Source organism: Trachypithecus francoisi, unplaced genomic scaffold (genome assembly GCF_009764315.1).
Source record: "Trachypithecus francoisi isolate TF-2019V2 unplaced genomic scaffold, Tfra_2.0 Lachesis_group7, whole genome shotgun sequence".
NCBI lineage: Eukaryota > Metazoa > Chordata > Mammalia > Primates > Cercopithecidae > Trachypithecus > Trachypithecus francoisi.
In genome coordinates this window covers 2,491,911-2,504,491 of record NW_022681472.1, presented here as the reverse complement: position 1 = coordinate 2,504,491, position 12,581 = coordinate 2,491,911, and the positions used below count along the sequence as shown (strand labels likewise).

The window sequence follows — 12,581 nt, the reverse complement described above, 5'->3', positions numbered from 1 at the left end:
CTCCATAGATTTGCCTGGTCTGGACATTTCACAATAAGGGAGTCACAAGGCATGAGACCTTTTGTGTCTGTTTTTTTTTGGACTTAGCATCATGTTTTTGAGGTCCATCCATGTTGTAGCATGCTCCTTTTAGTTAGTTCACTTTGGACGTAATAAAAACCTATTTTATGGCCCATTTCATGTCTTCTCTTAAAAATGTTTCCTTCCTTTACTTCCAGTTCTATTTCTGTTTGCATTGGGGTGATGTTTCAGGACAACGACCAGCTTGGTTTAATTGTAGCCCTTTCAATTTTATTATTGATGCTATATCCCATATTCTTCTGGCCTAAGCATATAAATTCCTCCTTTTTTCCCTCCTTAATTAAATCACTGAAGATTCATGACTCTTTAGCTGCTAATGAAAATGAAGAAACTAAAGCTTAGAAGTATAATACTGCTCAGTTTACTGTATTTCTACACACTCCTTTATTATTCTAATGAGAAAATAAGTCTTTGTAAATGAAAGATTCAACTTTTCAGCTTCTGATTTTCCTCATTGTTCTTGTGCAAAATATACATTATCAAAATTATTTTAAGCAGATTAAGTTATTAAGATAAAGACTCCTTGTATAAGAATCAATTAATGTGTTCAAAGTAAAGCAACCAAATATATAAGGAAGTAAAGAAACAGTTGAAGCCTTAGAGAGTTATAAATTCTTTTTTTTTTTTTGAGACGGAGTCTCGCTCTGTCGCCCAGGCTGGCGTGCAGTGGCCGGGTTTCAACTCACTGCAAGCTCTGCCTCTCGGGTTTATGCCATTCTCCTGCCTCAGCCTCCGGAGTAGCTGGGACTACGGGTGCCCGCCACCTCGCCTGGCTAGTTTTTTGTATTTTTTAGTAGAGACGGGGTTTCACCGTGTTGGCCAGGATGGTCTCTATCTCCTGACCTCGTGATCCGCTCGTCTCGGCCTCCCAAAGTGCTGGGATTACAGGCTTGAGCCACCGCGCCTGGCCTATAAATTCTAATAATGATATGTGTGACTTGGGACTAAGACCTTAGATTTAAAAAATATATTTCCTTTAAAATAAAAATAAGTCACGATCTCTATTAATCTTTGATTAGAATCACTAGTAAAAAGATTGTCAGTTTATAGTAACAACAAAGGCACTCAGAAATAAAGCAATTAAACAAAAATCAGAAAAACAGACTTCATCTTCCTAAAATGTAACCAAGCCAAAGAAAATGTTTTGTAGAGTTTACTTTACCTTCTAAAATGCTCTACGTTTAAAAAAAAAATCGTAATCCGGATGCTTAGAATGCATTATTTTAGCAGAAGAGTTTACAAAGAGATACTTCACAATAGATAAATATTGGCCCAAAAAACTCCAGTCTTAAAGGACAATAAAGTTTAATTTTGACTTAAAATCCTAGTGGGATGTAACATTTGGCAGAAAGAAAACAAACTATAGGGAAAACACAAAACACACTTCTAAACTGATGAAGGGCTTGAAGTAACAGCATGCTGCTCAGGTAGAAAGTGTCTACTGCTGCTGCTCTGAGCAGTCCTGGTCTCAAGATTCACATTCTCTCTCTCTCTTTTTTTTTTAAGATGGAGTTTTGCTCTTTCACCCAGGCTGGAGTGCAATGGCATGATCTCGGCTCACTGCAACCTCCCAGTCCGAGGGATTCGCCTACCTCAGCCTCCCGAGTAGCTGGGATTACGGGTGCATGCCACTACATGGCACTCCTGCCTGGCTAGAAACTTCTGACCTCAGGTGATCTGCCTCTTGGCCTCCCAAAGTGCTGGGATTACAGGTGTGAGCCACTGTGCCCAGCCCAGCACTCTCTCTTAAGTGATACTTTATTTTCCTTTCAGACACTCTGGTGAAGTCACCAGGAACAATTTTATTTTTCAAAACCATGAAAGAATTCTTAGAAATGTCCTTTGAAGCAGGGTTTCTAAGCATAGCAATTAAGAAAGAGATTCTGGACCTCCTTTATTATTCTAATGAGAAAATAAATCTTTGTAAATGAAAGATTCAACTTTTCAGCTTCTGATTTTCCTCATTTCCACACTTCCCAAGGGAAGTGTGTGGCTTTTTAAAAGGGTGGCCTTTTTGAAGAAGGAAAATCAAAGGAATTAAATTACTATTGAAGTTTCTTACCCAAGGAGAGCTCTTACCACTACGTATTTCCTGTTGAAGGAGGCTCTGAAATGATTCTCCAATAAATAACCCAGCCCGGTAAACTCATGTGGAATGATTCTTAAGGGTTCCCTCTCCAGCGCTTTGGTGTAACCCAGTTTCACTCCGCTGGATGGAACGTGATGGGCTCTGTGGGAGACTGAAGACCCCAGCATCCTGCCCAGTCACAGCTGGGCTGGCTGGTGGACCCTGGGCCAGTCACCACACCTCTGTCTCAGGCCCTCTTCTGTAAGACTGGGTGGATGCTGAGCCTCCTGCTCTGTAACTGACTTTTGTGAAGACTAAAAGGAAAAGGGAAAGTGCAATGCATACAACTTTTTTTCTGTGAAAAATTCATAATGAACACTCACACTCTTGCCATCTGCGTGATAAAGTGCTTTCACCACATGCCCATATTCACTTTCCCCTAAATTAGTGAGGACACCGAAGGTCTGTGTCCACAGGCACATGGCTAGTGTGGTTGTCACCTGCACCGCACACAGACCCTGGCACCAAGTGGGTCACCACCCTTACTGCTATAATTGAGCTCCAATAATTATGAACTATAAAAATACACATTTAAATCTTGCTGACAAAAGTTCTGAGATTAACCCAAGAAAACACCTAATGTGCATCCCACAAATAAATATTATTTGCTTATCATGTGTCAGAAATTCTGCTATCTACAGAAAATATAATGGTAAATGAGAAACAGCACCTGCCCTGAGGGAGCCTACCAACCAGCAGGCAAGTGTGAAATGCGGGGGCTGGGCACGCCACTGACACAGCTTCACTGACTGTCCACATGTAGACACCCTGCAAGGAACAGCTGTAACGATGATGAAGCCATCATAGGTCCATTAGACTCAGAGACCAGTGGCCCAGCGCATGGCACAGGCCACCACTGGAGGGGATGGAGGCAGGCGGGCACATGGCGCAGGCAGCACTGGAGGGGGTGGGGAAAGGTGGGCACCTGGCACAGGCCAGCGCTGGAGGGGATGGGAAAGGTGGGCACCTGGCACAGGCTAGCACTGGAGGGGGTGGGGGAAGGTAGGCACCTGATACAGGCCAGTACTGGAGGGGATGGGGGCAGATGGGAACCTGGCATAGGCCAGCACTGGAGGGGCTGGGGGAGGCAGGCACGTGGCACAGGCCAGCACTGGAGAGCAGCCCTTGTATGATGCATCTATGATGCATTGGAGAACTCCTCATATGAAGGTCATGATGTTCTCACATTATTCATCAAAAAAAAGGGGCACACTCAAACCCATACCAGTGACATCACTCACTGACATGAAAACATGTGTCTGTGTTGGGCCACAGGCCAGCAGACATCCCACACAGTCCTAGGCACAGGCACCAGAGTGAGCTGCAAGCTTACTTCCATGGTGCTGGTGGAGAGGAGAGGGCATCCTGGTGGTGGTTGCAGCAGGAGGCAAGGGAGGCAGTGCTGGGCCCTTAATGAGGGTACAGCACGAGACTGGCCTGTGAGGGAAAAGGCGCTTAAATAAAGCCCAGGAAACTAGTGCACATTAGCAGGGCAGTGGACTGGGAATCCCACTGGGGGTTACAAAGGAACTTTCTATCCTGATTCGGACTGGTTAATTTCTGAGCATGCTGACTGAGCTTGGCTTCTGATAAAAAGCTTATCACCACTTCATCTGCTGCCATAAAAATGGAAGTTCGTGTTTAGACAATAGCTTCTCAATTGGCTCATTCTCTGAAATGCACTTCCTCCCCTCACCTTTTCATGGAAGCTGACCAGGGCAGCAGTCCTCGCCTTGTCCTCACTCCGCAGGGGATGAAATGGCTGTGTGGGCCTGGGAGCTTGCCCTCCCTTTCCATTTTAGCCCTTCGCCCATGCCTTTCCTGTTCTGTCCAGAGCTCCTACATCCTACCCCACCCTCTGCATCCCCTCCAAGGGGGGTGCTCTGAGCCTCCGCTCCCTGTGTGGGTGCTTGCCAGGTGGTGCCACATCACCAGCTATCCTTCTGAGTCTCCCCTTGGCTCCTACGCTGCTCTAAGTGTAGAGGAAGCCAGCTGTTTTGTGCTCCTGGCATGTGCCACAGCTCCTGAGAGCTCCCTATGTACCACTTCTCTGTTCTCCTTCCTTCAGCTGTGGGAAAAGTCTCCAGCCTTGTGGCCCTATCCCAATCCCTCCCTCAATTTCCCATCTATTGTAGGTACAGGAGTAAAGACAGTCTTACTTCATTTTTGTGTTTATGACCTCTTCTCTTCTTCACTCAAAAACTCATATTGAACCTCATTTCTCCAGAACCAATGCAAAATCCCTAATAATAGGATTTAGGCTTTATCTAGGAGACTTTATACCTCAGTATATTCTGGTTTGGGATAAATCCCCCAAATCTGGCACACAGCTCAGTGCCATGGCAACTAGCTGGGAGCATAGTACAAATAGGGACTAAATAATATTTACTGAATAAGTGAGTGAATTATCTTATTATTATTATTTTTTTTGAGGTGAAGGTCTCACTATGTTGCCCTGGCTGGTCTCAAACTCCTGAGCTCAAGCGATCTGCCCACCTTTGCCTCCCAAAGTGCTAAGTTACAGGCATGAGCCACTGCACCCAGTCATCATCTCTCTTGAATAAACCCTCTTACTTCCCCTTCCCCTTTTGCATCTCTCTCTCTCTAAATCCTATATTTCTATTCACAGATAACATCTCACCAATTTAGAGACACTTTTCTTTCTGCTAGATCAGGATGTTTAAAGCATTTGTTCTCATTTCTTTCATGAAACCTCCTGGGATCAGTCAGCTAAGGTCTAATTATTTGAATCATCAACTACTCTAATACTTCTACCTGTACTGTTTTGGGTTGAAAGGGACACAATTCAAGGTCAAAGACCATGTCAGCTGCTTTCTTTGTCATTCTCAACACCCAGACAGCACCCTCTGTACACACTGAGTATTGACAAAATGTTCTTCAATAAGAGCTTCTCCAGTACATTGCTGTAAAAGGGCCCTTCAAGAGGCCTACAGAAAATAGTACCTATACATTAATAATATATTTTGGACTCAGTGGTTGTTTTAACAAGTTGGGAAATAAATATCAGATTTTTGAACTGAAAGAGGTCTCCTTTCCCCACTCTCCCCAAAAGAATTTGTTAGCTATAGTTTCTATACCTATGATAGGTTAACATATTTCAGGGAATTTTTTTTCTTTTTCTCAGTATTGCCCTGGCAAATACAAATAAAAGCATATAATAAACAGCAACAAAAAAAATAAAGTTCACACACAGAATTATGACACCAAAGCCCTGTGACTTCTCAGCTTGTTTTGGCCTACTAAAGTGCTGCTCAGGCTACTTGGGAGGACAGAGGTCAGTGGTGGGCGGGGAGGTGGGCTGGAGGGTGGCCCTTAGCAGAGAGTCACTGAGGAATAGCAGGAGTGTCCTGGAGAGGAAGGAAGCACAGGCTGTGCTGCATGTTCTGCGGTGAGCATATATCAGATTGGTACTGTTGTGAAAACTGTACAGTTTTTAAACCGAAGCTCGGGTTGTTTTTCTGACTCTTCTTCCTCTGACCAGTCAACATAGACACTCAAATCCCAAAAATTAGTCTGTCAGAGAAACAAAAGCTATGCTGCTGTTTTTCTGCGAGCCTCTGGACTAAAGCAGTTGGCCAGGGCGGTGCTCCCTGCATAGGCATCTGGCAGCATGTGTGCCTGCCTGGTGGCTCTGTAGTCATGAGTCCCCTGCAACACAGTCACTCAACAGCAGGTAGGGCTGAGTGATGTTTCAACAGCAGGTAGGGCTGAGTGATGTTTCAACAGCAGGTAGGGCTGAGTGATGTTTCATCGCTAGAACTGTGGATGAGATGAAACTTAGATCTGGTAGGCCAGATCTAAGAGGCTCTGTGACTTAGCCCAAACATACAACTATCTTCCAATTGGGAAAAGGTTATTTTCTGTATTAGATACTGAAATTATAAAATTAATCATTTTAGCTTGAATTTGGGGAAGTATATTTTGTTAAGGTTTATGAGAAGTGTATTTTGTTAAAGTTTATGACAGTTGCTATGAAACACAATAATTTGGGGGAAAAAAAAAGAGAGACAATGTTGTGTTTACTGGGCCACGGATGGATGATGTCACTAATAAGCAATTATAACATCCCGCATTCCAAAACGATTTAATAATTTGTTTTGAAGAAATATAGCTTCCAAAAGAACAAGAAAACAATCTAAACATTTATTTGGATGTTTTGCATGGCAAAATATAATTAAATATATAAAATAATTAATCTGAATCTAAAAAAGCATCAAATACTAGTCACCAACTTTAACAAGGAAGGAGGATCAAAAGTTATCAGTAAATGAATTTGTTGGAATACTCAATCCATTTCCCATGGAAAAAACATTTCCCATGTAAATGTTATAGATGGTCAGGCTTCTAGTGCCAACCACAAAAACTAGATTAAATGTTAGGTACATGTATGGCTATAAAGAAGAATGGTGAAAGAACAGGACCTTTAGAGAGACAAAGATTCCCAGGTCCTGTCTGGCTGTGTCCTTCTCCAGCAGTATTTCCCGTAAGATGCTACGTCCTGCAGTCTCCAGCCAGAACAGCTGCCTCTGGCCTGGAGCACAGCTAGAACATCCTGTGGTGGGAGCCCCCTCATGTCCTTGCCAGGCTCGGGGGGGTGGCAGCCTAGTGAAAGAGCCCTCCCCTCTAAACGGCCCTGATGGTTACCATAACTACACTTAGTCTTCAGATGCTTGTGAGTCTGAAATGTTTACAATGAATATTTTTTTCTTTTTGAGACAGAGTGTCGCTCTGTCACCCAGGCTGGAGTGCAGTGGTGCAATCTCAGCTCACTGCAACCTCTGCCTCTAGGGTTCAAGCAATTCTCGTGCCTCAGCCTAAGTAGCTGGGACTACAGGCATGTGCCACCATGCCCAGCTAATTTTTTAATTTTTTTTTATTTTTAGGAGAGACAGGGTTTTGCCATATTGGCTAGGCTGGCTTCAAACTCCTGGCCTTAAGTGATCAGCCTGCCTTGGCTTCCCAAAGTGTTGGGAGCCACTGCGCCTGGCCTACAATGAATATTTTAATGAGGACTAAAATGAGGTTCAGTCTTAATAAGGGTAAGACTCATGTGACCCAACCAAGCTTTTCTCGTATCTAGACATGCTTTCCAAATATCTGGATGAATCGCATTCCCCAAACACATAACGCAATTAAATTATAATACAGCTGCCTGTTTACAAACAAGAGGAAGTATTTATTATAAAATATAGCTGGCCAGGCGTGGAACCTCACGCCTGTAATCCCAGCACTTTGGGAGGCTGAGGTGGGTAGATCACCTGAGATCAGGAGTTTGAGACTTGCCTGACCAACATGGTGAAACCCCATCTCTACTAAATACAAAAAATTAGCTGGGCGTGGTGGCAGGCGCCTGTAATCCCAGCTACTTGGGAGGCTGAAGTAGAATTGCTTGAATCTGGGAGGCGGAGGTTGCAGTGAGCCAAGATGGCACCATTGCACTCCAGCCTGGGTAACAAGAGCGAAACTCTGTCTCAAAAACAAACAAACACACAACAAAAAACCAAAAACCAGACCAAACCAAACCAAAACAAAAAAAACACAAAACATAGCTATACAATAAATAAAATAAAATGTGCTCTTATCTACTCGGGGCTTACTGGGGATTTGTCTCCCAGGAAAACAAGCTCTTGGGCAGACCTGTCACTCAGCAGTATGGTATGACAGGACTCAAAGTCAAGGCCTGTGGGAGAGCTAAATGCCTACTGAGGTCAGTCAAGGAAATGCTCACTAAACACTCACCATTTAGAATGGCCATAGCCAGAGTGGTCATGATGCAAACTATGGAGGATACTATCAATAAATGCTCCAAAAGCAGACTATCATACACTCAGAATGGGACTTTTTCTCCCTCCAATACAGTTATAGCTCAGATATTCTATAATTAAACTATACATCAACAAGAGAGCTAAAATAACACACTACTTAAAGAAAGAGATGTAATGAGAAGATTGAGAAAAACCCCAATTCACTGTATGACTGGGTAGTTCCATTAAAAATGTTTCTTTTTTTTTTTTTTTCCCTAATTCATAGATTAGAATGATTACTGGAGATGTAACAGGCACAGATAGGCCAGATCTTTGTAACACTCCACCTCTGCCTATCAAAAACAACATTTTAGGGCGAGGTGCCATGAAACCTGGCAGAGAACAATGCTTGCTTACTTTGGAAAGTGCAAAGACATGACAACTTAAGAATTTTGCTTAAAGCTCACAAAATGTTTTTTCACTAAATTAGGTTCTCATTTATACTTACCACCCAAAGATGCTTTATTGTTATAGTGAAGAAAACACACAAAAGACAAATCTTCATAATTAAAACACATATATAACATTTTAATCTTCTTTTAATAAAATTATGAATCATGAAACCTGCCTAATTCTTTTTGTTGTCAATTACAATTCTTCCCCTAAAGATACTTTATAGGTTCCACTCAACTTCTGGCCTTGTTTTATGGGCAAACTCTAGGATCCTGGTTTATTGCCTTTAAAAATAAAATTAGAGACAAAAGACTAATAAAAAGAACCAACAACTGTAGCAAACTGGATGCCATTCTGGCACGTTCTCACCTTCCTCTGGTGGCTTTCTGTAGAACCTTCATTCCCACCAGGCTGCAAGACTTCCCTTCCAACTGTCTTGCCTTCGACATGGTGAACTCTAAGTGCACTTCACCGAACATTCCACAGGCATCTTGTACCAGAAGGCAGGCTCTGTAAAAAACCATTCACATTTGTTCTTTGAGGAGGCAGTTTGGATCAATGCAGAGATCAAGATTTCCCTCTTCTTCTTCATTAGCCACTATATATTGCTGTGACTGGCCAATATAATTTAAATAAATTAAAGAAAAATCAAGGGGGGAAAAAAAAAAGAAATCCTCTGTAGTCATCTTCCTAAATGGGTGAGTCAGGATAAAAAAATGTTGAATTCAAGACATTCTTTCTGTATGTGTGCATGCAGGTGTTTGAACCACCATCCACAGGCATGAAACTAAAACCTAAGCCAAATATGGCTGAAAAGTACATTAAGATGACCATTCTCTTAAACCAAATATATTACCTAGAAACAGAGTGTCCTTTTCCCATTTTTACCCTGTTTCCCATGAAAGAAATATTTGTTTTGTGTGGATGCTCAATACTGAGAAAAGCTGCAGGATAACATTACGGTGAGAACAACAATATGAGGCTTTCTCTGAGACAGTACACATTTAGAGACATGCCTATTCCAGCAGGATAAAACCTGGTGTTCCAGCTTGCAGCAACACAGCCATGATGGACAGCCAGCGACATGATGGGATTTCCCCTAGTTTTTAAGTTTAGATGGTGTTATTCATGAAAGCCTATTTATGACTGAATTTCCAATCCTTTCATTTTATAACTGAAGTAAATGAAGTTTATTTATCAAAAAATGACACATTCTCAGAAAACATTTCATGGAGGCTGAAGAGATTATAGTCAGTAAATAACATCACAAAATAGACATAAAAACTATTCTAAAGATAAGAATGTGAAAAAAATACATGTTGGAGGAGAACAGATGAAGTCAGGAGCCTTAAGTGCTGCCTTGGCCAAAGGGTCAAGAACTGTAGACTCCTTGATGAAATCTCCCAGGCCCACAGGGCCAGCTGGTTTGCAAGAGAAGCAAAAATATATCCTGTCTGAAAAATAGTACCTTTACTTGGATTGCTAGTTCACCATGGAGTAAAGACCAAACAAAGATGTGCTCAAATAAAAATCAAACACAAAGAAACAAACCATCATGTGGGAACAGTCAAAAGAAATAACACCAGACCTGCTGGGGACTTGAGATATTAGAATTAATGGATAGAAAATATAGAATAACTGTTTTAAAGAGGTAAAAAGTCCCCAAAATATGAATAGGAGACAAGAAACTCATAAAATGACTTGATAGATTTAAAGAAGGATGAAATCACACTTTCAAAAAGGAAAGCTACATTTACTGAAATAAAAATATTCATTGAGTAGGTGTAACAAATGGCTATATGCATCTGAAGAGTGTGTATATGAGATCTGAGGTATAAACTGAAATAAATTACTCAGAATATAGCTTGAGAAGTGAGAGGAAAAAAACATGAGAGAAGGTGCAGAAGTACAGAGGAGAGTGAGAAGGTCTAACATGTCTAATAGGAATTTCAATAAAACAAGACAGAGGAAGGGAAGCAATAACATGTAGATTTATAGTGACTGAGAATTTTTCCCAACTGATCTAAGACACAGGAAGAAAAACAAATACCAAGTAGGGCTGGCCACAGTGGCTCACACCTATAATCCCAGCACTTTGGTAGGCTGAGGTGGGAGGATTACTTGAACTGAGGGGTTCAAGACCAGCCAGGACAATGTAGTGAGATCTTGTCTCTAGGAAAAATTTAAAAAAAGGTTAGTTGGGTGTGATGGCGCACGCCCATAGTCCCAACTACTTCAGGGGCTGAGGTGGGAGGATCACTTCAGCCCAGGAGGTTGAAGCTTAAGTGAGCTGTGATCATGTCACTGCATTCCAGCCTGGGCAACACAGCAAGACGCTGTCTCAAAAACAAAAACAAATCGGGGGAAAAAACCCAAACAAATACCAAGCAGTACAACTAAATGGAAATCCAACTAATAAACTCACTATAACGAAACTAGAGAATACCAAAGACTATGAGCTGTTAAAAGCAAGAAGGACACAAATAAGATTTTCAAAGCACACACAGTGAGATTTAGAAGACAGTACATCTGCAAAAGAATACAAATTTGACTTAAATCAACCTTCTAAAGAACAATGAATGAAGCCAGAAGACAGTGGAATATTTTCAGAATTCTGAAAGCCATCTCAGAACTGTATCAGCAAAACTCCTTTCAAGAATGACGGTAACATAAGGACATTTGAATTTTTTTATTTTTATTTATTTATTTTTTTGAGATGGAGTCTCGCTCTGCTGCCCAGGCTGGGGTGCAGTGGAGCAATCTTGGCTCACTGCAACCTCCATCTCCTGTGTTAAAGTGATTCTCTTGCTTCAGCCTCCTGAGTAGCTGTGATTACAGGAGCCCACCACCACACCTGGTTAATTTTTGTATTTTTAGTAGAGATGGGGTTTCTCCATGTTGGGCAGGCTGGTCTCGAATTCCTGGCCTCAAGTGATCTGCCTGCCTTGGCCTCCCAAAGTGTTGGGATTACAGGTGTGAGCCACCATGCCTGGCCTGGGACATTTTTAGACAAAGAAAAACTAGGAGCATTTTCTACCTACAGAACCTGATGTATTTACTATTTTACTAATTACTAAAATGATTTCTAGACCAGTTGCAGTGGTTGACACCTATAATCCCAGCACTTTGGGAGGCTGAGGTGGGAGGATCACTTGAGCCCAGAAGTTCGAGATCAGCCTAGGCAACAAAGTGAGACCCTGTCTCTACAATAAATAAAAACATTAGCCAGGTATGGTGGCACATGGTTGTGGTCTCAGCCGCTCAGAAGGCTGAGGCGGGAGAATCCCTTGAGCCCAAGAGTTTGAGGGTTGCAGTGAGTTACGATTGTGCCACTGTACTCCAGCCTGGGTGGCAGAGTGAGACCCTGTCTCAAAAAACAAATAAAATGATTTCTAAATTATGTACTTTAGGAATAAGGAAATTATCATGGAATAAAGGCCTGAGACACAAGAAGGACTAATAAGCAAAAATACAAACAACCCAGAATAAACACAGGATAGAATAACAACACAATCAATAATATTAAAGCTAGAGCTGAAAAACTGAAAATGGATAGCAATGAAATCAAACAGGTAGTGACTGGAGCTCAAATGTTCCCAAGTCCTCATATCACTCTAAGCCTGGAGTTAAGATATTAACTTAGGAATAGTATATGCGGCACAATTTCAAGGATAATCACCAAAGAACAGAAACAGGGAATATAACCTCCTAATCACTAGAGGAAAAAAATGGAATGAGAAATATAGGAAAACAAACAAAAAGGAAAACACAAAGAAAAAAACATTAAATCACCAATAAAATATAAAGTGATATGTGAAAGGATAAAGTCCTTGCATATTAGAAATGGAACAAAAATGATTTAAACATGTCAAAGACAGAACTTGTCATGTTGTTTGAAGGAAGAAAAAAATGTCTTCCAATAAATTGGTGACAGAAAACCTTCCAAAGCACAGAAAGGTTCAAAGTAAAAGGACAGAAAAAAATGTTTCTGGCAAATATTAACCAAAAGACAGCTGAAAAGGTGGTTTCGATGGTAAGCAAAACAGATTTTAAGAAAGTATTACTGGCCGGGCATGGTGGCTCATGCCTGTAATCCCAGCACTTTGGGAGGCTGAGGCAGGCAGATGACGAGGTCAGGAGATCGAGACCATCCT

At 41.7% G+C, this 12,581-nt stretch overlaps 1 protein-coding gene across 9 annotated transcripts in view; it reads right to left on the bottom strand.

The window, feature by feature from the left end:
- SPIDR (scaffold protein involved in DNA repair) overlaps positions 1–12,581 on the bottom strand; it is a 499,470-nt gene that overhangs the window by 54,507 nt on the left and 432,382 nt on the right. For all 9 annotated transcript variants that reach the window (XM_033203530.1, XM_033203531.1, XM_033203528.1 and 6 more), the window contains one exon: positions 8,797–8,937. In XM_033203530.1, the coding sequence (XP_033059421.1) occupies positions 8,797–8,937 (141 nt within the window). The remainder of the gene's footprint in view (positions 1–8,796; positions 8,938–12,581) is intronic.